General features: G+C 42.7%; 1 protein-coding gene across 1 annotated transcript in view; it reads right to left on the bottom strand.

Annotated features, from left to right (window-relative positions):
• The window catches only part of LOC115113172 (ankyrin-3-like), a 150,882-nt gene that overhangs the window by 41,733 nt on the left and 81,963 nt on the right, over positions 1-27,186 (bottom strand). Inside the window, 15 exon segments of the mRNA XM_065012776.1 lie at positions 855-951; positions 1,145-1,352; positions 1,622-1,833; positions 3,482-3,636; positions 3,867-4,091; positions 5,972-6,078; positions 7,567-7,654; positions 13,296-13,419; positions 16,950-17,006; positions 17,238-17,310; positions 18,283-18,378; positions 18,624-18,722; positions 19,015-19,113; positions 19,803-19,901; positions 23,546-23,743. Coding sequence (XP_064868848.1) covers positions 855-951; positions 1,145-1,352; positions 1,622-1,833; positions 3,482-3,636; positions 3,867-4,091; positions 5,972-6,078; positions 7,567-7,654; positions 13,296-13,419; positions 16,950-17,006; positions 17,238-17,310; positions 18,283-18,378; positions 18,624-18,722; positions 19,015-19,113; positions 19,803-19,901; positions 23,546-23,743 — 1,937 coding nt within the window.

Below are 27,186 nucleotides of genomic sequence, written 5' to 3'. Positions count from 1 at the left end.
TTCTGTTTTCTCAACTAAATTGTATTTCATTGTTTATGTGTTGATGTTAGCCTATACTCGTGTATTTCAGTCTATAACTTCCACGTGGGTATATCAAATGGCACACCTGTTCCACAAAAAGGGCAAGGTTTTCACATTTCAATCTTAAATATTGCCAAGTTGCGTTTCACAGGGTGTTCATTTAATTCGTTAATTGTTGTAAATCCCCTTTTTGGTATTTGTGAGTTCTACATTATACAACTGTCTGTCGTGTCCTGCATTATATTCAACCACAAGTGTACTACTGTAGTTCTGAGCTATGCCATGTGGTGGTGGAAAACAATCACAGTAGGACTAATAGCTTACTTTAGCGTAAGACAAGACAAGGGAAGCTCAAAATAAACACGCCAGCCAGACGAGCCAGTGTATGAATTGAACTGATTTTCACATGAATGAAATAATATTTGCTGCATAGGAGCTCACATTGCGATCTGAAAGTTAGGTTAACGTGCAGTTTACACGTTTTCTTTGCTATTTCGATTTAGATGTTGTTGAAAAGTAGATTGAAGTAATGTATTCATATTATTAGCTAAACAAAACTCGTTTTAGCAGAGAAAAATTGTTTGCGGAAATCAGCTTTGTTTACATAGCAGGGGTTTAAAGAACGTCCATTCGGCTGTTAATGACCTCCAAAATCCGAAGCATTAGCTCATCACACCATTGATATAGCAATGGGCGCTAACAGCTAATTGAATTCCCCCACCTTGACAGCAGAGAGAACATTTTGTTTTTAGAGTTAATTTCCTTTTGCCATGGGGCGTTGAGAAAATGTTGCAGTTAACTGGTTGTGAGCATATGAGAGAGCATGGCCTTACCTGGCCGACACATTTGTTGTGAAAGAAACACAGTCTGTGACAAAGGACAGGGGAGTGGTCCCTGTGATGTCCTCCCACTGGGCAGGAGATGTTCCACCTGGATGGAAAACCACGAGAAAAGACAAAATCCCCATCCCTGGTTAACCTTTCATCCACCTACTGCAAACCCTGTCCTTCCACCCTGTCCTCCAAGTAGGAGTGAACCTTGTTATCATTGAAGGTCTGAATCAATTTCAATAGAGGTATGTTCTCACCCACAAAGGTTGTTCAGAACATCCTGAAGGACTTGCCTGTGATGCTGCAGAGGAGGCGCAGGCAGGGGGTGGAGTCCCCCCTGTGTCCACTGGGGTGGCCTTCTGCAGATCGGGGCGGAACAGGGATCGTCATGGTAATGGGCTTGTGGAACTTCCTCCTCCTGGGCTCCACGGTAACTATAGGGCTGAAGGTGGCCCTGTTGCCGAGAAGATTCCTCACCATGTCGTCTGGGACGGGCTGAGCCTGCAGGGAGGGGGAGGGGAGGACGGATGAAAGAGGTGAATCAATGTTCTCTCATTTGTTCACATTAGCACAACACATGACAAAAGCCATTATCTTTTAAAAAGTGATGTTAAAATAAATATCAATTGGATGAAGGTAGCCAACTCATCATCAATCAAAACAATGCTCTTGGCTCAAAAGTTGGGAAATTAGACTCAAAGCTTAGAGCAAAACAGAGACTAGTGGAGATCCTAAACAATACAGCTAACTGATTGACTTGGCTTTCAGACCTGCAGGCCAACGCGTATCTTCTTGGTGAGCGCCCCCTGTGGGAACGAAGCCTGGACCATGGGCACTGTCTGGCTGGTCAGCGTCCCACCCTCTGGACCCATGTGGTTACTCTCCTGCTTGATCCTGGACACCACCGCAAAGTACTGGGGGAAGTCCCTGGTGATGATCCGACTAATACGCTTCTTCTCCAGCTCAGCATTGCTGTCCAGTTCTGTTGGAGAACACATGAACAAATATAGATGGATAAAGGATATTCAATATCCTCTTATGCAAGGGGGCAGTATTTTCACGTCCGGATGAAAGCGTGCCCAAAGTAAACTGCCTGTTACTCTGGCCCAGAAGCTAGAATATACATTAGAAAACACTCTAAAGTTTCCAAAACTGTTAAAATAATGTCTGTGAGTATAGCAAAAACCTGAGAAAAATCCAACCAGGAAGTGGGAAATCTGAAGTTTGTAGTTTTTCAAGTGATTGCCTATCCAATATCTAGTGTAAATGGGGTCAGACTGCACTTCCTAAGGCTTACAGTAGATGTGAACAGTCTTTAGAAAGTTGTTTCAGGCTTCTATTGTGAAAGGGGAGCGAATAAGAGCTGTTTCAACAATTGGTCAGGCTGAAATAATTTAGTTTAGTCTTGCGCGTGGCCATGAGCGCGACAGTCGTTCCCTTTCCTTTCTAATGACAACAGAATTGTCCAGTTGGAATATTATTGAAGATTTATGATAAAAACATCCTAAAGATTGATTATATACATCGTTTGACATGTTTCTACAAACTTTTCGTCTGGACTTAGTGCCCGTGCTTTGTTCATTTGGATTAGTGGACTAAACGCGCAAACAAAAAGGAGGTATTTGGACATAAATGGACTTTATCGAACAAAACAAACATTTATTGTGGAACTGGGATTCCTGGGAGTGCATTCTGATGAAGATCATCAAAGGTAAGTGAATATTTATAACGCTATTTCTGACTTTTGTTGACTCCACAACTTGGCGGGTATCTGTATGGCTTGTTTTTGTGGCTGAGCGCTGTACTCAGATTATCGCATGGTGTGCTTTCGGCGTAAAGCTTTTTTGAAATCTGACACAGTGGTTGCAGTTTATCTCTAATCCTATGTATAACACTTGTATCTTTCATCAAAGATGATGATGAGTATTTCTGTAAATTGATGTGGCTCTCTGCAAATTCGCCGGATGTTTCGGAGGCAAAACATTACTGAACATAACACGCCAATGTAAACTGAGATTTTTGGATATGAATATGAACTTTATCGAACAAAACCTACATGTATTGTGTAACATGAAGTCCTATGAGTGCCATCTGATGAAGATCATCAAAGGTTAGTGATACATTTTATCTCTATTTCTGCTTTTTGTGACTCCTCTCTTTGGCTGGAAAATGGCTGTGTTTTTTTGTGACTAGGCACTGACCCAACATAATCATAATGCTTTCGCCGTAAAGCCTTTTTGAAATCGGACACTGTGGTTGGATTAACAAGAAGTTTATCTTCAAAATGGCGTGTAATACTTGAATGTGTGAGGAATTTGTTTGAATTTGGCGCCCTGCAATTTCACTGGCTGTTGTCAAATCGATCCCGTTAATGGGATTTGAGCCAAAAGAAGATATGTTACTGTATGTGCGAATGTCAGAGAAGGTATTCAATTACATTAGCAATGTTGACCTGTAATAATAATAATAATACATTTGTAGTAAAGCGCTTTTCTCACAACCACCGTGCAATAAAAAAAGTAGATATATTAATAAATCTTATCCAAAACACAGAAAATAGAACACAGACAACAAACAAAGCTATTTACAGGTATCAATGCAGATGTCATGCTCTGTGTAACATACAGTACCTTCGTCCATCCCGTTCAGAATGTCTGTGATGTCACTTGGATGGCAGTCGTACTGGTGTTCCTTCCATGTGTCACCATTGTCGCTCCTGAGTACGATCAGCTCCCTCTCCTTCCCCCTCATGGAGCCAAAATGAGGAATCTCCACGATTACAGGGCTGAAATGGAACAGAACACGCAGAGATTGTTCAGAGCCCCCTTAGAGACAAAAAGGTGGATCTTTACATTCAAATAGCAAAAATGGTATAGAGCAATGTTTCTTAATCCCTTAAATGATCAACTCATCATCAACCTTTGATATTTGAATCAGCTGTGTAGTGCTAAGGCAAAAACTACAATGTGCAACAAGGATTAAGAAACATTGCTATAGAGATAAGAGAAAACCTACCCCAGAAACTGGGCTCCTGCAGGACCGACCTCAACCAGCCGGCTGACCAGGCCCTCTCCCTCCACCATGGGCGGGGGGTAGGCCAGCTTGTGCCTCTTGGCCAGGCGGCAGGTGATGCGGGTGGGAGCCGTGCACTTCCGGGGCGGGATGATGATACGCATGCCGTTGCTTCGGCTTCCTCTCATGGACCCCCCACGAGCATCCACCATGAAGCTAACCAGGAATCTGCCGGCGTGCAGAAATACAAATATTAGACCAGGAAGGGTGAAGAAGGGAAAAGAGAGAGAGAGAGAGAGAGAAGCCATAACCACTGACACGTGAGATGGACGAATCCCATGCTGTGACCACCGTACACCCAAGCACTCCGAAAAGAGAGAGAGAATGGAAAGAAAATACTAGAGAAAGAAAGAGAGAGACAGACAGAGACAGAGGGAGAGGAGATGGTGCTTCGAGTTCTCAAACTTGGCAGGTCTCACCTCTGACACTTAACAACGTGACCTCAAAACACTGAAACTTTAAAGAACTCAAGAGGTGATGTAATAGGGAAAAGGTGAGTTTCCTGCCAAGATCCATTACACTGAAGCAGTGATCTATATTAAACACCTTCACAAATGTTTCACCCCCGAGTAGAAACTCAATTAAATCACAAATGAATGTGTTAAATACGTGACGTGTTAACTTCTACCTAGTAAATGCAGTTTTGGCATCCCATTAATTGTGGAAACTGTCACCAGTAGTATTAAGCTATTCGTAGAGGTTACAAGGGTATGTTTACAAGGGTATGTTTAAATTGAAATGCCTCATATAGTATGCCAGCTGTTAAAGGCAGACTCAGTGAAATGACGTTGCCACGAGCAGCACCGCAGACATTGTGATGAGCGAGATGCCAGACTTCGCTCTCACACAGTATCGGTGCATGTGCACGGGTTCCCTTCACGTTGATCACAGAGTGGTAGCCAGGGCAACAGAACGGCTGAGAAGTCCAGCCTCGCACTTCAACGCTCTTAGTTGTTGTGGAAATTGATCCACCATGCTGTTTACTTTCTGCATCTATGTCATTTCGCTATTTACCTAAAGCCATAAAACCTTACCCAATAAAGATACACTACATTTTCATTCGGCATGACTGATCTGAGACGGCTGAGTTGTTACATGTCTGAACTAAAACCATACACAATGTTCTGTATTTGACTGTGTACATAGGCTGTAATTACACATGCAGACAAAACATTGTTTCCATTAATTTGTCTTTGTGTGCACTTTTGCAGACCTGCTCATAGATATTTTTGAGGGGCTTTATCCATATATGCACTGTGAGATGGCACCTTAGTGAGAAAATCGTAAGCACATCACTAGCACTACAGCTACACAGTGTAGATGAGAGACCAGGACACACAGATGACACAAGCACAGAAACAAAAGAGGAAAGAGGAAGTAGTGGAAACTGTGACATCACTGTGACATCATGGTGACATCACCAGACACAATCATCACCTGGAGTCATACTGAGGGAGCGGGGAGGACAAGCTGCAAAATAAAGACCAAAACAATGCAGGAGGCAAAAAACTTGATTTAGTAATACAGCACAATCAATTTAGTTTTTTAGGGTCTGACGCATTTCACCGTGTCAGTCAAAAAAAGAATAAAAAGATGGTACAGAAATAATAGAGAGGGTCTGAAATACAGGAGATCTGGAAAAATGTAGGGCCAGAAACCCCAGTAGATGAGACCTGACAAAACACAAGATATCTTCCATCTGTACTCGGCCCAGGACATTGGACTCTCGAGCATTTCCAATAAGACTAAATCATGTAGTCTACAGCGCAAGTCCATTATCTACTGTATGTGAGGGTGACTTCCCTCAAACTATTCATCACTGCGGCTCAGCAAATTGAAATTGCACAAGAGACTGCAGAAAGGGAAAAACTCCTAACACTGTGTCACTGCAGACAACTGCTGGCTGGGTCTTTCTTGGACTGATAAAATGGAGTATGTAGAGTAACATTTTCCTGTGTCTGGATTAGCAGTAGCCCCTGTCTGACATGGCTAGAGCTACAGCAGCTGTGGCTTTGTGTCAGCCTGGCTGGGAGACGGCTGGTTCTTACCCTGAGTGAATGGGGCTGGACACAGTGTTGCTGTGGTCCATGGTGTCTGGGGTCCAGCTGTAGCGCCTCAGGCACTCTGCATCGTAGTCCCGGGTTACAGCCAGGTGCTGTGGAAGATGCAGGGGTAGGGTCAACAGGTGAGTTCGGGAGGAGACTTAATGGTTTGTGACCTAACCTGACGGTGACCCTCACTGATCTGCAGACAGACATTAGAGGTGACACGTTTAAGGACCTTCTGCATTCCTAACACACAATAAGAGAATATGACCTCTTAACCCTACAGACAAGTGATCTAACAGGACACATACAGTGTCTCACTGAAACATGTTTCTGTCATCTAAAACATTCAATATCACCTCAATGAAACATGCTGAATATGATTAACCATTTGAACCACAAAAAGTGGCACACTTCCAACTGAAACAATCATTTGTTTGTATAAAAATGAAAGGAAAAAAATGGGAGTTTACAGTGACCAGATGTCGCATGGGGAAATAAATAACTATTTACCTCACTGAGATGAGGACCAATGAATGGAATGGGAATTTCAGAGCTCAAACAAACACGAATGGAGCCAGAGAGATGGTCATGGAGAGTGAGCAGAGCGAGGAGACCATCTATTGACATCATATACCTTATTGAGAGGGTCAACCAAGTAGGAAAGGTCTTTGCAGACACTCTGAAGCTTTAGAGGAAAAAGAGGCAGATGAGAAATCACAAAGGGGACTCCTCTCGAGGAACAACAGTTGAAGAGCCTGGAGATTTGTCTACCAGTCCCTAGTCATACAACAACTCATACAGTGAGAAGAGGCTACAGTGGCCTTTCCCACGAGATTTCTGCTTTAGCAAAGAGTGATACTATCACAAAGGCAACCTTATTCCTGATAAGTAGATGTGATAGTGCCACAAACATCACCATATCCCAAGAATGATACATGTGATCATATGAATCAGATCACCTACAGAGCATGGCGTCTCAAGCCGTTGAAAAAGCACAAGACACATCTGTTTAATCCGTTTTAACAACCAAGTTGGAGGGAACTATTTTTGAACAATATGAGAGAAGAAGATTTTACATGCATTCTAAATCCTGGCTGCCCTTTGACCCACATTTGTTTGTCGAACGTGATGTCAGTGAGGTTGCAAATATTGTTTACAGTACATCAGGTTAAAGTTCCTTTTTTTAGATCCTGCATTGTGATCACCAAAACTTGTTTTAGGACAACCACTGCAGTGTGGATTTCCCAAGGCAGCTGGAAACCTTAAAGAGGCCACAGAGAAGTTTGAATAAGCTCTTACAGAAATGGCCCTACACAGCCTCAGGACTGTAAGTGCCAAACATAAACGAAACTAACAAAAAAGCCCGGAATAGGCAATTGGAAATCAAATGTGACCATGGGGGAGGCCAAATCCATCACTGACCCCATCTCGGTTCACATTCAAAAAAGTATCGTGTCACGCACTGCCCTTAACAAAAACATAACAAGGAGAAGAGAGGGGGAAGAGAGCGACACCGAGAGTGTGACCACAGAAAGAGGATAGAGACAAGAAAGGGGTAAAGGAAAAGGTGGTGTGAGGAAGTTAGGAGGACGTACTGTGTCCTTGGTCGGGGCGAGGATCTCCTCTATCGTCATGCTGTCCCGTGCGTAGGAGCTGCGGTTGAGGGTGTTGGACCTATCCGAACTGAAGGAGCGGAGGCTGGGGTGTTTAAATGTTACCACGCAACACAGCGGGTGACAATGAACAGCAGGCCCAAACCAACAAGAAAAGCAAAAGTAAAATAAAATACAAAAAATCCATTACTACATGCAACCTCCAGGGAACTGAATGGCACTGTACAATGTACTGTATATAGTGGAGAGCAAGATTAGAGTCCCACAGTAGGGGATAGCTAGGTAGATAGGAGCTATTCAGAGATGGAAATGAGAGGGAGGTCAGTCAGTTTTTACTGAGAGAGAGAGAGAGAGAGAGAGAGAGAGAGAGAGAGAGAGAGAGACAGAAATAAAGAAAGACAGAGGGAGAGAAGGAGAGAGATAAAGGAGTTGTATTTGTGTCTGTGTATCATGAACACTGACGTGAGGTCAAATACAGTCTGACTACTGTAGATGTTTCAGAGAGGACACTGGGTGGAGAATCAATTTCATCTACTAACCAACAAAGAATGTTGTTAACTACACTACAGTACATAGAGTACGGACCTAACGTTGAGGAATTCCATTCCGTCACTAAAACATCGGGATTCTTTACGTTTATTAAATAAATATGTAGTTATAACGGTTCCTAAAAAGAATCTGGAACTACTTTGAAGTGTCCTCATTTGTATTCAGTTAAAATAATGTAGCTAATTCAATTAAACATTTGTTGTACGATGGGCAAAGTTCTGTGTCTTTCATTTCTCAGATGACTTGGATGTGTGTTAGTTTGGGTGCTACAGAGGTGATGGTCCTCTCAGTCTTGCTCGCTGTGTTGTTGATGTTTGCCTGGTGTTGCAGATGAAGACACACTGACTGAATGCAATAGGCTGCTCCCCTTTGTGAGAAAAAGCCAATCTTCTTACATGTCTGTTTTAATCAGTGCAGCCCTACACTGTTTGTGAGTATACACACACACTTCTAGAGCTGTCTTCTCAGAAGAAGTGTGTGTATAACCTAGTCAAAAGTGTAGGGCCGCACTGTATTGTGTATGGGTGTGTGTGCCCGTGTGTGTGTGTGTGCGTAGAGAGAGGGAGAGAAAAACTGCAGAGTGTTTGATTGGGCATGCTATTCAGCACAGAGAGAAGTCCTTTATTCAGCACTGCAGCTGAAGTTTCTAAGCAACTCCACTGCCTGAATGGACTGGCATCACAAATCTGCTTTGCCTACTCCAGTGTTTCCCAAACTAGGGGTCATGGCCTCATGTGGGGGTCGCCTGATTCGAAAACGGGGTCGCGAGGTAAACTCTGATTTTTTTGGGGTGCTTAGTTCATAGAGCCTAACCGTTATGTCAGTAACCTCTGGTAGCAGCTATAAGCGGTTGTAATAAACAGAGCAGTTTCTGTTTGTTGACTAAATAGAACAGAGTGGACAAGACTAGGCACTAAATCAAACTGGGGGGGAAACAACATTATCAATGGACTTCCCAGTACCTTTCTGATGCATTTCAGTCACTTCCACCCACACTTCTTTAAGATACTGGCCTGAGACTGATTTGTAACAGAATGTCAAAGCCTTAATTAAAAAAACTAATTGCTGGCCGTTGATTACATCACTTTCTTTACAAGGTGGGGTCACACTTTTAATTTTTTATTAAACTGGGGTCGTAGGCCAGAAACGTTTGGGAACCCCTGGCCTACTCTCTCTGTGGTGCTGCCTGTGTTTCCTCTTCACAGCTTTCCTTCCTCTCTCTTTCCTCCTTTCCCCCAATCTTTCTCTCGTCAATTCAATTCCATTTTGTTTTATTTGTACAGAGTTGTTTACAATGACATTTTCACTTAGTGGAAGCCTTCTCCCTTCCTTCCTTTTACTCCCTCACTTTCTCCTTCCGGCTTCTTTATGCACCATTTCATGCCTCTGAGTGGCCTTGATCAATCTGCCTCTGTCCCTCACCCCTTCCCTCGTTGCTATTCTGAACACTGCATTGCACATTTCTCTCACTGCTTTCTGCTTTCTCTCATCCTCTCGTTTTCACTCTCACTCTCGCTCCACATTTTAAGATGAGGCCATGTTATTTGATCTAGAAAGAAAGTGAATATTTGCTTATCTAAGTCAGCTCAACGACTTGGTTGTGCGGATCATTGCTATCGTTGCTCGATCATCATTACGCTGTCATTCATTATATAGTTCCAAGGCAAAATATGTATCTGTGTTTGTGTGTGAGTTTGTGTGTGTGTGCCTGCTATTGGTATGGTATTCGTCAGATAGGTCAATGTGGGATTTTTAGATAACAAGCCATTATTTGGCCTTGAGGTTTCCATATCTGCATTCTAGAGTAGGTAATTTTAAAGCAATAGGTCATTTTTTAGGATCAAAATATCTCCAATTGATTGAAAATTGACTGAAACATACTGATCCCTGGAAGTTACAAAAAGTGGCACCTTAAAAATAAATCTAAAGGGTAGTTAAGTGTCACCTCAAACCACACCACTATACAAAAAGTTGGGTTAATAAACTTAAACAATGCAATTATTAAGTCACAACATATAATTGTCGCTTTCATTTTCTCATGTCTACTCTATTCATAACGTGTGTTAAATATGGTTTATTTATTTGCAAATGATGAGGGGCTTCTATATACTGATGAGAAAATAAGGTGAACGTGTCAATGGAAAATATTAGTGAGCTCAAAATATGTTTTCCAAATAATAAGTCACTAATAAACTGTGTAAATATACCACACAAAGAATGACAATGGTTGGTGAAGTCACAATGAGGATGGGTCAGGGGAGAGAAATGTGCTTTCTGCTCTTACCTGATCCTAGGGCTAGAGTGAGAAACAGACAGAGTGCAAGAAAGAAAAAAGGAAAAGAAATGTAGAGTGGTGAAAAGCAAAGCATTTTAAAACGTCAAAGCAGAGGTGCTGTGTTTTTATTTTCATGTGACATCGATGCTCTGCTTTTGCATGGGGCATGCTCCAAGCCTGGGCTCATAGTCTCTCTCTCTGTGTGTGTGTGTGTGTGCGTGTAGAGAGTCCAAGAGCAAACCACGGAAGGCCGACGTCATAAACAGAAAGGCAAGGGGAAAATAAAGCAGGTGCTCAGCACAGTACATTAATCAATCAATACAATAACTGACTGAAATAATAAAGCATAACATATCCAGCATGGCAAAGTCATGCCAGGAATATCTTTTCACCACACATATTCAACCGGTTTACTCTGCAATTAAAATAACAGAAGAATGATAGAAGTTTCTCATAGCACAATATACAGGATAGTAAATGGTGGCATAGTTTATACACTAGATGCAATACCTTATGAGAGAAAGCACTTGATTTGAACAGTCATCACTGTAACCTTTGAACTTTCGAACGCTTCTCTAGAGACTATAAAAATGACACAGCCCAATTCAAACCCCTTGCCTTGATTGATCAAACAAGGAAGAGTTGAAGTGAGGTCACGCCTCATATTGACCTTGTGACATGATGTGATAAGCATAATAAAAAATCTGACATCATCCATTATTGTTTAAAAGCTGATTGAACACTTATTTCATGATGTGTCAAACAGTGGTTCTGTTTTCTGGGCTGTTTTGTTCCACAGTGTGCTGCTTCCTGACAGGCTGGCACTGTTGTTGTTTTTAGTCAGTCAAGCATCACTATGCATTTGCCAGCTGTCAGGGGCACCACAATAGATGGCCAATGATGAGCTGTGGGATACACAATACTCATCTAATGTGGTGATGTATCTTCAGCCAAACTTGCCAGTTTTCTGCTGGGCACTCAACTCTTAGCCTACAGCTAGTTATCCTCTCTTTGAATACTGTACTGGGAAATAATGTATACATATCTGACCAAAGGCAGAATGTACAGCGCATTTGGAAAGTATTCAGACCCCTTGACTTTTTCCACATTTTGTTACGTTACAGCCTTATTTTAAAATGGGTTAAATAAATACAAATCATCATCAATCTACACACAATACCCCATAATGACAAAGAGAACATGTATTACAAATAAAAACAGAAATACCTTATTTACATAAGTATTCAGACCCTTTGTTATGAGACTCAAAATTGAGCTCAGGTGCATGCTGTTTCCATTGATCACCCTTGAGATGTTTCTACAACTTGATTGGAGTACACCTGTGGTAAATTCAATTTATTGGACATGATTTGGAAAGGTACACACCTGTCTATATAAAATTCCCACAGTTGACAGTGCATGTCAGAGCAAAAACGAAGCCATGAGGTCGAAGCAATCGTCTGTAGAGCTCCGAGACACAATTGGGTCAAGGCACAGATCTGGGAAGGGTACCAAAACATTTCTGCAGCATTGAAGGTCCCAAAGAACACAGTGGCCTCCATCATTCTTAAATAGAAGAAGTTTGGAACCACCAAGACTCTCCCTAGAGCTGGCCGCCCGGCCAAACTGAGCAATCGAGGGAGAAGGGCCTTGGTCAGGGAGATGACCAAGAACCCAATGGTCACTCTTGACAGAGCTCCAGAGTTCCTCTGTGGAGATGGGAAAATCTTCCAGAAGGACAACCATCTCTGCAGCACTCCACCAATCAGGCCTATATGGTAGAGTGGCCAGACGGAAGCCCCTCCCCAGTAAAAGGCACATGACAGCCAGCTTGGAATTTGCCAAAGGACACCTAAAGGATTCTTAGACCATAAGAAACAAGATTCTCTGGTCTGATGAAACCAAGATTGGACTCTTTGGCCTGAATGTCAAGCGTCATGTCTGGCGGAAACCTGGCACCATCCCTACGGTGAAGCATGGAGGTGGCAGCATCATGCTGTGGGGATGTTTTTCAGCAGCAGGGACTGGGAGACTAGTCAGGAAAGATGAACGGAGCAAAGTACAGAGAGATCCTTGATGAAAACCTGCTCCAGATTGCTCAGGACCTCATACTGGGGCGAAGGTTCACCTTTCAACAGGACAACGACCCTAAGCACACAGCCAAGACAATGCAGGAGTGGCTTCAGGACATTGCACTGAATGTCCTTGAGTGGCCCAGCCAGATCCCGGACTTAAACCCGGAGAGAACTGAAAATAGCTGTGCAGAGACGCTGTGCAGAGACACATCCAACCTGACAGAGGTGTGCCCAGCTTGTAACGTCATACCCAAGACGATCGCTGCCAAAGGTGCTTCAATAAAGTACTGAGTAAAAGGTCTGAATACTTATGTAAATGTGATATTTAAGTTTTTATTTTGAAAAAATGTGCAAAGATTTCTAAAAACCTGTTTTGCTTTGTCATTATGGGGTAGTGTGTAGATTGATGAGGAAAAACAATTTAATCAATTTTAGAATGAGGCTGAAACATATCAAAATGTGGCAAAAGTCAAGGGGTCTGAATACTTTCCCAAAGCACTGTACAGTATAAGTGTACAGTGACGGTGAACAATAGTCATGCTATGGCCCGTAAAAAAAAAAGAACAATACTGAATCATGATGTCATGCTGAACCAGCAGTATTACATATTTATTACATCTTCATAACATATGTCAATATGAAGAAAACTTAGATGACCACTACTTCTTTGAATTTCACTGCTCCCATATGTACAGCATCATCAACACACCAGCACATCTTAAACCGGTGTGTATAGAATGAACAAACACAGTAGCAATGCCAAACATGACATCACAATCAAGAGCATATAATGTCATAATAGGGTCACATACCTTGCTGAGCGGACTCCTATGCTGAACCCCATGTAGCCCTCCTGCGGGAGAGAGTCGTCCCCCAGCTCCTTGAGGTCCTGGGGCCGCAGATATTTGTCAGTGTCTCCGGTCATTGCATCCTCACCTGGTGGAAAAGTCCCTCATCAATATTTCAAAGGCAATCCGGTAAAAGAGCGTTGTGGTACCCCTAGAAAAACCCTACCACAGCTTTATAAGAGGCCTTGAATAATTTATCAGTGTCAGTCTGATAACTAGTGGACCAGTACGTCTACTGGGCCCTATGCTCAGTTGGTGGGCTACACATTGGGCTAGAGTGAAACTAAATAACAGCTACTTAGCTCTAGGCTACTTGAAATTAATGACAATAGTAATAAATCCATTACAATCTATTCACAGGCTAACAAAGTCCATTCGCTTGGAGATAAGAGAAAAGCTACTTGCAGCATAGCTCTCCTGTCCAGTAAAACCAAACGCAGTTTGTATTGACACTCAAGCCAAAGAGCGAGAGGGTTAAACGCTAGCAGAACTCAATCCGCGAGAGCAACCCAATTATCAAAGAGAAATAAAAGACAGCAGTCCTTGTAGCGACAATCTATCCCCTTCTCCTGGACTCCAGCCTGCAACAAACACTTCACTCTTCCACCGCAGCCCCTCCCCCCAGCAGTCCTGCCTCTGCCGCACTCTTGCTCAGATGGGCTGCAATGTCGCTACAGCTCTTTGCTACATTTGATTCAAATACGGTCCCATTCGCTCACTGACTGTATAACATCAAACGTGAGTAGGTTTTTCAAAGCTAATGCAGTGGACTACTCAAGACTATAACGTCATAGCAAGCCAAGCCAGCATGAACAATTCTCTTCTCCCTCTCCCAGCTTGCTCTCTCTCGCACGGCTCCCGCCCCAAATACCCTGTAGCCTACAATATTCAACGGAATAGTGCTGCATTCTGCCACACAATTACGAAATGGCCTTATGCACCAATTCCCTGTGTAAAACCCATTCGACAGCAGCTCTCCATAAACTACAGCCTAGCCTTTATGACTTACATAGAAAAACTGCCATGTCTGGTCACCACTCTTATTAGATTCCCGTGTTGGTTTTAATATTCCAATTATCCGCAGAACAGAATAACTTCCCCCAATAAATCCAGAGAGGGACGAATGAGGTAGAAAATAAATCCCATGCAGTCATGTGGTTGCAGCTGAAAAAAACTGTTTGGCTATCCTTCCAGCAAAGGACTACTACCCGAAAGCATACTTATTGTAACTGATGCGGTTGTTGCTAGTGTAGGGGCGGACTGCACCTCTGCCGCTGCTCTTCCGTTTCGTGCTGCAAACAAGATTCAAACTATGCAGACTTTTCCCGGTAGAGTAAATCCCTGAGCGAAAAAGTAAAAGTGGAAGCCATTTAAGGTCGGAACAAGAGAGTTTGCTTTGCTAATGCATCCATTCGGCTCAGTGAAAGCTCATCTCATTGGATTTGGAGATCAAGTCCATCCGTCCGGATAAGCTAGCATCTCCGTCAATGTGCAGGCTGAATGGCACCAAAAACACAGCGGCAGAGGGATAGAGAGGTACTTATTTTAGGACGGGGATAAACTCAGTTTGGTGAGACTGGAGGGAGAAAAAGGCTTTGAAGGACAACCCAATGGAAACCCTCCTGGATTTGTTTTCCTGAGGAGGGGGTGGACGGTGGAAATCTGGGTGGACGGCATTCCAAATGGGTGGACCAAAACTGATAATTGGTGCGTCTTTTTGCATCTCAAAGTAGCCAACACTTCAAGTCATTACTCCTCTAAATTCACAAAGTTTTGTAGTTTGGGTGTTAGGGAGAATTAGGCAACAATTATGACTGGTGACCACTTTTAAACTCATATAGATTTATATCCTGTGGTTATACTAGGCTGAAAATAAGTATATATATGTATATATATATATATATATATATATATATATATTACATACATACAGTCAAAGGTTTGGACACACCTACTCACTCAAGGGATTTTCTTTATTTTTACTATTTTCTACATCGTAGAATAATAGTGAAGACATCAAAACTATGAAATAACACATATGGAATCATATATAGTAACAAAAAAAGTGTTAGACGAAATCAAAATATATTCTATATTTGAGATTCTTCAAAGTAGCCCCCCTTTGCCTTGATGACAGCTTTGCACACTCTTGGTGTTATTAGTAAAAAAAATAAAGAAAAACCCTTGAATGAGTAGGTGTGTCCAAACTTTTGACTGGTACTATATATATATTGTTATTTTCTACCTAGGGCCTGTGCTGTGGACACTGATCCCAGAAGAATGCTGTGGGGACTTTAGACATGATCTAAGGAGTGGGTAATGGAATCAGCGTGCCACTCTGATTACAATAGGACAGCAGTGACCTGTCATGGCCAATTAGATTGCCCCCCTGATAAAGAGATTTGGAGAGATGTAAACTTTTTCTGTCCAGACTAAAGCATGCACTGTGGACTGACTGTCTAGGATTGTTGGTGTAATGTATGTCCAGATGTAACGCCATTGTTCAGTAAGACTTTTCAACATAGCTGCCTTGGTCGGTCTTACACTTCAGGCCATTTAGCAACGTAGTAAACTGTGAGGATAACCTGATCACTGAGAGCCGTAAACATTGCAGTGTGTGTTTATCAGCCCCAGTGTAGACATAGTAAGCACCACCTCTGATCAGTCGCCAGGTGAGTGTGTGGAACTTGTTGAGTCCAGCAGTATCATCTGACACAGAAACCCGACACCCCTCTCTACAGTTTCCTCTGCAACACTCCATGGAAAAACTCATCCATTTTACAGCGGAGTCTGTATATTGCTTCCCAAACACTTGGTGATAACTGAAATGGGCAGTTCTATGATATTAAGTTTTGTCTTACCAACTACCGATACATTGGTATTCATCCATCCACTCAGCATAAAAATGCAACTTGAGATCAGTTAACATGTAACAACACTTGATTTGTCCCACACACTTTACTAGTTCAGTTGTTGCATGTACAGTTTCTGTGTAGTTGCAAGTAATGTATAATAATGATTGTATTGTTACCAAATATATTGAAATACCATGTAACTACCATGCATGGTATTTTGGCAATAAAGTTAAATGACCCATAACGAATGTGGGAGAAGACACAAGTTAATTCAGCTTTACAGAAGGAAGGCCTATCCTTTATAGCAAATTGCTCTAGAGCCCGAATACTTAGCTACATGCAGTGTAACCAGAATGACTGCAGATAGGTCACACCTAACATATCTAATAGCAAGCGAAAGAAAAGTCCAAAAGCTCACACACAAACCTAATTTGTGTCCAGTGGTTTACTTTCCCTGCTGATTTACACTTGGAGACAATGATTCAGCCCGTGACATCAACTGCGGATACATAGCTCAAACAAGATACTCAGAGAAAGCTGGATTTCAGTGAAAGTAAGCAGAGAGAAAGAGGTGTGTTCTGGCTATTATGTTCCAGATAGCCAGGCAAACCTCAAGCAACAGCAGCTAGTTAGTGAAGCAATGTATCAGCAATGTGGTGAGTTGGTTTGGTTTCCAACGGGTGAGGCGCAGGTGAAGGAATGGGTTTACGTGAAAAGAGTGAAACATACATAAAACTACTGCGTAGAAAAATGGTGCAAATACCTTCGTCAACATCTGAAATACAGTCCTCATTGAGAATTTCCGGCACATTAGCCTTAACTGTGTGATTTGAATACATACAGTAAATCGGAGGTTAATAAGACACGTCAAATGGCACACTTTCACAAATATGAGATGTATCCACACATGCTTTGAATACACAAGACACAGATCAACCCTAACTGGCGAGGATCCAAACACATTATTTCACTGTCAGCTCATGGGGGAAGGCACGGCTTAGGTTATAAGGGACATTTTGAAACGGTCACATCATCACATATACACATATACCTTCATCTTCAGACATGTCCAGAAACTCGTTCATGGTCTCGGGGACGTTCATTTTGTGTTTTTCTGTCGTAGTCTGGTGATAAAAGAGGAAAGAGTGAGACATGAGTAATGTAGATGAATGCTACTGTATCCAATGACCTCTGCTTGGCCCTGGGTGTCACTATTAATAAATCCCTCCTGACACATGGACAGATCAGGTCTCAGGGGCTATTTGAGGAACACCAGGAGATTCAATCTGGCCCTTTCATACAGGTCACTATTAAACATGTGCGAGAGAATTTGTGGAATCACATGCAGTTACTCTTGTATACTGTTTCAGGGCCAAGTACTATTTTGAGATACACATTAGTAACTCATCCAGTGATTTCAAGGTTTGAGTTGTACAGTATTTTCAGACCTCGTGTTAGGACTCAGCCCAATTTCATCAGAGGAATGAACAAATGTTTATGAATTTATTCTGTACTTACAGATCACCACACACAGATGAACATATACGGTTAGTGAACTCCAGGCACATGGTCAGATGACTGTAACAAATACTGTACACAGAGACAGACCACTAGTCTGGATTTTCATTTGTTTTACATACACTAGGAATGCAAATCGATATCTGCTTTGCATTACCATCACACATTAACACAGAGAGAGATCAGCACGTTACAGTACGCACTGCAAGGTGTCTCACGTGTGATAACTGGACTAGTGTTGAGGTACGCATAATGCATCATCTGTACCTGCTACCAGTACAGCAAAGGAACACAACTCAAGTCTTCCACTGCTGCTGTGTCTACTTGCTCAATTACTATCAGATAAAGGCCTGTGTTTATGCCAGGTGAGTAGACTCATCAATGAGTACAAGACACCAATTGAGATTTACAGTCAAATTGAGTGCCAGAAGCAATATTCACTGGACAAAGGCAAGCGATAACAATGGGGCTAGGCCCCACTGGTCCAAATGAAAACAGAGAGACAAACAAACTTACAGAAAGTTAAACATACAGACCAACAAAGACAAACGGACAAAGAGACAGACGTGGCGTCTTACCACAGAGGTCAGATTCTCATCAGTCAGCGGCATGAGAGTGTCCACCACTGAGATGTAACCAAGGCGACGGGCAATGGACAAGGCTGTGTTCCCGTTCTGTAAAGAGGAGGAGAAGAATTGGAGGTGTAAAAGATAGGAGGTTGTAATATGTGTGTGTTTTTACTTTGTTATTGTGGACACATTAGTGCTGTGTATGTGCATGTATGTACGGTATACAATGTATGTACAGTATACTATTGTACGTGTCCTTCTGCTCTATTTGTCTCTGTGCATCCCTGCTGACTGGGGCTTCTGTCAGAGAGCCGCTGAGACAGCAGGTTTTCCTATGGTGCCTCACTCACCACGGTCAGCTGATTGGCCGAGGCTCCGTGCTGCAGCAGCAGGTTGATGATGTGGGTGTGACCCTGCTGCGCCGCCTGGTGGAGGGGCGTGTAGCCGTTCTGCGGACAGAGAGAAAGGGAGGGATGGCGAGAGGGGTGATAGTGAGAGAAAGAATGAGATGGGGGAAAAATTGAGGGGAGTGAGGAAAGGGGAATGCAAAGAGAAAAACGAGAAGGAGAAAATATTAATACAAACAGTGGGGCAGCAAGAGACAGAGGGAGAGAGAGAGAGAGAGAGAGTGGGACCAAAACAAAGAGAGTGTTAGGGAGGTGAAATAACACACACACACAACCTGACAAAAGTAAATAAGCTCAAATGAACACCACATGGGAGAGATCTTCAGTTGTTTACCTTTGTTTTTCCATCAACTCTGGCCTGGTTCTGTATGAGGAAGTTTGCCATCTTGATGTTGCCATAGTGACAAGCCACATGCAGCGGAGTGTATCCCATCTGTTTTTACCCAAGGGAAAGGGACAGAGAGAGGGGGAATGACAGAGACGAAGGAAGGAAGGTGTGAGCTTGTTACTTCTCATCCTGTGACGGCACAGCCCTTGTGTGAATAGGACGTACCTAACATTAACTTTACCCAAGTGTGACACACAATTACTATTATCCATCAAGAACTTAATAACACTTCTCTATTAGAAACACCTGATAGAAAAGATGAATGGATGAACAGCCTTGGCTCTATACCTGTGTGCTGTCAGCACAAACACAGTGTGTAACCTTGTGCTGTGTAACCTTGAGCTGCTGCAGGCCTCTGTCTGTGTCCCTGCTATGGGGGGGGTTGACAATGGGCAGGTCAACTGCATGAAGCAGGGGAGGTTACTGGTAGTGCCGCATGGACAGACAAACACCTGTCACTCAGGTGTCCAAATATACTTTATTCATGGCACACCTGAGAACACAGTGCTGCAGAAAGGTGTGTGTGTGTGTGTGTGTGGGCAGGTGATTATCTTTTATCACTTAATTAAGTAATGCACTATTCTAAACACATTAAGTAACCATCTATAACCCCTGGTCTATGATTGACAGTAGAGAGTTGAAATCAAGGGCATCTCTTCGTCTCACAGTCTTTCACTGTGATAGTCTGTACCGTCTGTTCCCTGTTGTTGCCGTAGAAACAGCATGACCCTCACCTTTGTCTCGGGGTTGATGTCCGCCCCCTGGTTGAGCAGCACTTCTGCCACGTTGACTTTGTCCTCCTGCGCTGCTAAGTGGAGCGGTGTGAGGCCGCTCTGAAAGAGACACGCATGCGGCCATAAACACACACACACACGGTTAGAATGCCTTTTCCGTGGTGGGGGGGAATCACAGCTTTATGAAAGCAAGGGCTTTTTATTCATCCACGTTTTTAAAAAGTAACAGGGATAGGACGTTAGCTAGCAAGGAGGTTGTTTTGAAAATACTTTTAATCCTGCGGCTGCTCTTGAACTCAGTGAAGAGCATCAGTGAAAATGAAAAATGAGAGACTCAGCTGCGGTCTAATCCTGCCAACATGTACAAATTACCTCAACTAACCTGTATCCCCGCACATTGACTCGGTACCGGTACCCCCTGTATATAGCCTCGTTATTGTTATTTTATTGTGTAACTTTTATTTGTTTTACTAAATATTTTCATAACTCTATATTCTTAAAACTGCATTGTTGGTTATGGGCTTGTAAGTAAGCATTTCACTGTAAGGTATACTCCACCTGTTGTATTTGGCTCATGTGACAAATAACATTTGATTTGATCCCCTATGCTAATGATGGCGCTGTACTGAGAGGTGTTAATCTGCCTTCAACTAGTGCTCATTACGATGACACAGGCCCTCTCGGCTAATATTAGCGGGCTTAAAGCAACCCCAGAAAAGCCTGACCCTGGTATGTCTGTGTATGTGCCTTTGGTTACACGTGTCTGTGGTTGTCAAATCATATAAAAAAATCTAATTTTATTGGTCGTATACACATATTCTGCAGATGTTATCGCAGGTGCAGTGAAATGCTTATGTTTCTACATCCAACAGCGCAGTAATACCTAACCGCACCTCTCTGATTGGGTTAAATGTTGGGTTAAATGCGGAAGACACAATTCAGTTGAAGGCATTCAGTTGTACAACTGACTAGGTATCACCCTTTCCCTTTCCCAATACACACAAATCCCCAAAAAACAAAGAAATTAAGAAATATAGTAGTTATATAGGATGAGCCTTGACTAGAAAACAGTATAAAAATTTAAAGTGGGTAAAACAGTATGTAAACATAATTAAAGTGACCTGTGTTCAATGACTATGTACATAGGGCTTCAGTCTCTAAGGTGCAGGTCAGAGTACCGGGTTGTAGCTGGCTAGTAACACTGACTAAGTTCAGGGCAATGTACTGGGCAGAGGCTGACTAGTGGTGACTGTTTAACATTCTGATGGCCTGGAGATGTTGTTTTTCAGTCTCTCTGTCCCAGCTTTGATGCACCTTTACTGTCTCTGCCTTGTAGATGGTACCGGGGTGAACAGGCCCTGGCTCGGGTGGCTGAGTTCCTTGATGATCTTCTTGGCCTTCCTGTGACACCAGATGATGTAGAAGTTCTGGAGGGCAGGCAGCTCCTTCATTTTGTTGACGTTGAGGAATACGTTATATTTCCTGGCACCACTCCGTCAGGGCCTTCACCTCCTCCCTGTAGGCCGTCTCGTCATTGTTTATAATCATGCTTACCACTTTTGTGTCGTCAGCAAACTTGACAATTGAGTTGGAAACATGCGTGGGCCACACAGTGGGGCCATGTTGAGGTTAAATGTAGTGGGGGTGTTGTTTGCCTACCTTCACCAGCTTGCGTCGGCTCATCAGGTATTCCAGGACCCAGTTTCACAGTGCGGGGTTCAGACCCATGGCACTGAGCTTATTGATGAGCTTGGAGGGCACTATGGTGTTGAAGGCTGAGCTGTAGTTGATGAACAGTTTTCTTACATACATCGGTATTCCTCTTGTCCAGATGAGATAGGGCAGAGGGCAGTGTACAGTGCGATGGCGATTGCGTCATCCGTGGATCTGTTGGGGCGGTATGCAAATTGTAGTGGGTCTACGGTGTTGGGGAAGGTGGAGGTGATATGATCCTCATGAATGCACTTCATGATGACAGAAGTGAGTGCTACAGGGTGATAGTAATTAAGTTCAGTTACCTTTGCTTTCTTTGATACAGGAAGAATGGTGGACATCTTGAAGCAAGTGGGAATAACAGACTGGGATAGATTGAATATGTCCGTAAACACTCCAGCCAGCTGGTCTGCACATGCTCTGAGGATGTGGCTTGGAATACGTGGATAAACATGCTTAAATGCCTTACTCACGTCGGCCACGGAGAACGAGAGCTCACAGTCCATCTGAGCGGCGTCCGCCTGAGTTGGCGGTTCTGTGTTTTCCTCAAAGCGGCGAAGAAGGTGTTTGTTTAGCTTGTCCGGGAGCAAGACATCAGTGTCTGCGATGTGGCTGGCTTTTTCTTTGTAACCCGTGATTGTCTGGCACATACGTCTAATGTCTGAGCCGTTGAATTGCGACTCCACTTTGTCCCTATACTGTCGTTTTGCCTTTTTCATTACCTTGCAGAGGGCATAGCTAGTCTGTTTGTACAGATTATGTTCCCAGTCACCTTACCGTGGTTAAATGTGGTGGTTCACACTTTCAGTTTTGCGCAAATGCTGCAAATTTGGATTGGTCAGTCCTTAACACAAGTACTTCCTGTTTAAGTTTCTGCCTATAGGAGGGGAGGAGCAAAATGGAGGTGTGATCTGATTTGCCAAAGGGCGGGCGGGGGAGTACCAATGGTCAAGAGTGCTCGATGAGCGAGTAGCACAGGAGATGGGTTGATAAAACTTTGGTAGCGTTTTCCTGATTTCCTTTATTAATGTCTCCATGTACAATAAATGTAGCCTCAGGATATACGGTTTCCAGTTTTCACAAAGTCCAGTGTAGTTCCTTGAGTGGAATATTCTCTCGGGAGGTAATGCGTTCGGCATTTGATGGTGAGGTATTCCAGATTGGGAGAACAAAAGGACTTGAGTTTCTGTACTTTACCACAATCACACCATGAGTAGTTAAACGTGAAACATACACCTCCAACTTTCTTTTTCCCCGGGAGTTCTTTCTTGCTGTCCCTGCGATGGACAGAGAACCCCACTGGCTGAATGGATGGGGACAGTATATCCGGAGAGAGACATGATTCAGTAAAACAGAGTATGTTACAGTCCCTGGTGTCTGCCTGGAAGGAGATCCTCGTCCTGAGCTTGTCTACTTTATTGTCCAGGGACTGAACATTAGCGAGTAATATACTCGGAAGCGCTGGATGGTATGCACACCTCCTGACTAAGAGCCTACTCTGACTAAGAGCCTACTCTATGTTTCTCTTCTCAGGTGATGGCGACTTGGAGCAGCCCTCAGGATTAATATAATTGCCTCAGGAAGTTCAAACAAAGAATCCAATTCAGGGAATTAAAATTTCTGGTTGAAATCCTGGTGAGTGACTGCCAATATACAGTAATATCAAAAAAAATTCAGCTGTCGGTAATAATTCAGGAAAAGTTTTGAGCAAATATTGTAAAAAAGATATACAGCAAAGTTAGTTAGGAGCTAGAAACAGGGCGACCATGTTTGTCGGTGCCATCTTGTTGTGCATGTGTGTATCTGAACGGTAGTGTAAAGTATGAGTGTCTGTGTGTCCAAGGTACTGATGGGTCTTGAGGTCTATGAGTGTTGAAATGTAATTTCCACGTAAGTTACCATCCTGTGAGGCCAGGTGAGAGTGTGTGTTTGTTGTGTGTGTGTGTGTTTATGTGAATGTAGTATAGTGTGCTGTATGTGTGCTTTGTATGTCTGTCTGTCTGTCTGTGTATACACAGTGTGTGTGTTACCTTGTTGCCCATGTTGACATTGGCGTTCTTGGAGAGGAGCAGAGAGACCAAGTCCACACTGCCCTCCTGTGCAGCCAGGTGAACAGGACTGATGCCCTGGCGGGTCACAGCATTGGTGTCCGCCCCGTATTCCAGTAGCGTGGTCCCTATGTCCATCTGGTTCTTCTTGGCAGCTATGTGGAGGGGTGTGTAGCCATTCTAAGAAGAAGAGACACAGGGGAAAGGTATTCAGCACTCTCTGAGTGTACTCTATTCCAGGGTACTTTTTAGCATCGGGACCCCTTTTGTGATAGCAAATTCATCAGGGACCCCCTCATAATATCAGAACACAACTCTTACTTTAGAGTGCGATGTAAATAGCATACAAGCATTTTACTATGACTTCTGCAGTGCATGACCGGAGAAATCAAGGCTCAGGCCCTGTCAAAGAAGATTTTAAAGGCCCTCTTGCCATCAGAGAGAACACTTTGCCTTGGGGCATTTAACAGTTTTTAAGCTATTTTGCAGTTCTTAAGTTAAAATTACAGTGTATTTATGCCCCCTGCTCTATTCTACTCTCTTCTATTATTTTTCCAAATATTTATCTGCATGGGACCTCATTAGGGTTCTAGATAAAGAGAGGATAACACACAGTACATTAAACATTCCATAATCTTAGCTAGGTGCAATATTTAATTTAAAGTCTTGTTTAGCCTAGGGATATCGTTAGTTTTATTGATTTCATTTAAATAGTCTTGTCAGACAAATTTCAAGCACCAGGATGATGTTAACAGAAACAACATGTTTCACCCTCTTCTCCCTTCACTAGACACACACTACTAAATAACAAAAGCGCCAGGCAGGCAGAAAGAGTATTTGGCTGGATGTTAAAGCCAGATCCATCCCAACATTCCCAAAGGGTTTCCCTGGAGAGGACAGTTAGAGGAGCTCCACTGTTGGTATGACATTACAGAGAGGCTTTAACGCCATAAAAAGTCCAAGGAGTGCAGGGCGGTGGGGGGTGTAATGCAGACAGAGCTGAGACCATGGGTGGAGGCAGTAGGCAGATATGAAAAAGTGACACAAGCTCTTGACACCTACTTCAACTGTCATATACAGTGTGGCAAAAAAGTATTTAGTCAGCCACCAATTGTGCAAGTTCTCCCACTTAAAAAGAAGAGAGAGGCCTGTAATTTTCATCATAGGTACACTTCAACTATGACAGACAAAATGAGAAAAATTATGGTGGAAAATAAGTATTTGGTCAATAACAAAGGTTTATCTCAATACTTTGTTATATACCCTTTGTTGACAATGACAGAGGTCAAATATTTTCTGTAAGTCTTCACAAGGTTTTCACACACTGTTGCTGGTATTTTGGCCCATTCCTCCATGCAGATCTCCTCTAGAGCAGTGATGTTTTGGGGCTGTTGCTGGGCAACACTGTTTCAACTCCCTCCAAAGATTTTCTATGGGGTTGAGATCTGGAGACTGGCTAGGCCACTCCAGGACCTTGAAATGCTTCTTACGAAGCCACTACTTCGTTGCCCGGGCGGTGTGTTTGGGATCATTGTCATGCTGACAGACCCAGCCACATTTCATCTTCAATGCCCTTGCTGATGGTAGGCTTTGTTACTTTGGTCCCAGCTCTCTGCAGGTCATTCACTAGGTCCCCCCATGTGGTTCTGGGATTTTTGCTCACCGTTCTTGTGATCATTTTGACCCCACGGGGTGAGATCTTGCGTGGAGCCCCAGATCGAGGGAGATTATCAGTAGTCTTGTATGTCTTCCATTTCCTAATAATTGCTCCCACAGTTGATTTCTTCAAACCAAGCTGCTTACCTATTGCAGATTCAGTCTTCCAAGCCTGGTGCAGGTCTACAATGTTTCTGGTGTCCTTTGACAGCTCTTTAGTCTTGGCCATAGTGGAGTTTGGAGTGTGACTGTTTGAGGTTGTGGACAGGTGTCTTTTATACAGATAACAAGTTCAAACAGGTGTCATTAATACAGGTAACGAGTGGGGGACAGAGGAGCCTCTTAAAAAAGAAGTTACAGGTCTGTGAAACCCAGAAATCTTGCTTGTTTGTAGGTGACCAAATACTTATTTTCCACCATAATTTGCAAATAAATTCATTAAAAAATCCTACAATGTGATTTTCTGGATTTTTTTTCTAATTTTGTCTGTCATAGTTGAAGTGTACCTATGATGAAAATTACAGGCCTCTCTCATCTTTTTAAGTGGGAGAACTGGCACAATTGGTGGCTGACTAAATACTTTTTTGCCCCACTGTAATAAATAAGGTAACTCAGTGCAAGGCAGTAATATTAGTTCATACCATGATAACAAGCATATCATATCACAGTTGATGGCACAGTACGACTACATGTATTAAATCAGATTTGTTTTTTGTATTCTACGACTGTTTTGGGTCATTGGCAAATATTTCCAGACTGTATAATTTTACAGTTTTCCATCTCTATGTCTGTCTGTCTGTCTTTGTCTGTCTGTCTGTGTGTGTGTGTTTCTGTGACTGAAGCCAGAAGGGCAGGCAGCTGAGAAACACATCAACTGTTTTCTGTCTTGGGACTTATAACCCTTATAATCTCACCAAGCCAAACCTGAGCCTCCAAGAGAAGTTTTAGTTTATTTCCAAAAGTGAGACACTGACTGAAGCTTGTTAACACAGATTTACAGTGCCTACTTTTTCCACATTTTGTTTTTTGTGAGCCTGAATTTTGAATGATTTAAATTTAGATTTTGTGTCACTGATCTACACACAATACCCCGTAAGTGGAATTATTTTACAAATTGTTTACAATGTTTACAAATTAATAAAAAATAAAAGACTGAAATGTCTTGAGTCAATAAGAGTTCAACCATTTTGTTGTGGCAAACCTAAATAAGTTCAGGAGTAAAAATGTGCTTAATTAACAAGTCACAAAATAAATTGCATGGACTCACTCCGTGGGCAATAATAGTGTTTACCCCATCTCTGTACCCCACATATGCAATTATTTGTAAGGTCCCTCAGTCAAGCAGTGAATTTCAAGCACAGATTCAACCACAAAGACCAGGGAGACTTTTCCAATGGTTTGCAAAGAAGGGCACCTATTGGGTAGATTGGTAAAAAAGCAGACATTGAATATCCCTTTGAGCATGGTGCAGTTATGAATTGCACTTTGGATGGTGTATTATTACACCCAGTCACGACAAAGATACAGGGGCCCTTCTTAACTCAGTTGCCAGAGAGGAAGGAAATCGTTCAGGGATTTCACCATGAGGCCAATGGTGATTTTAATAAGGTTACATAGTTTAATGGCTGTGGTAGGACATAAGTGAGGATGATTCAATAACATTGTAGTTCCTCCAAAATACACATAAATGACAGAGTGAAAAGGAGGAAGCCTGTACAGAAAACAAATATTCCAAAACATGCATCCTGTTTGCAATAAGGCACTAAAGTAATACTTCAAAAAATGTGGTAAAGAAATGAACTTTTTGTCCTGAATTCAAAGCGTTATGTTTGGGGGAAATCCAACACAACACATCACGAAGTACCACTCTTCATATTTTCAAGCATAGTGGTGGCTGCATCATGTTATGGGTATGCTTATCCTTGGCAAGGGAGTTTTTTGGGGGGATAGAAGAAACGGAATAGAGC

This window comes from Oncorhynchus nerka, linkage group LG28 (assembly GCF_034236695.1).
Source record: "Oncorhynchus nerka isolate Pitt River linkage group LG28, Oner_Uvic_2.0, whole genome shotgun sequence".
Lineage (NCBI taxonomy): Eukaryota > Metazoa > Chordata > Actinopteri > Salmoniformes > Salmonidae > Oncorhynchus > Oncorhynchus nerka.
This window is presented reverse-complemented; position numbering and strand designations above follow the sequence as displayed.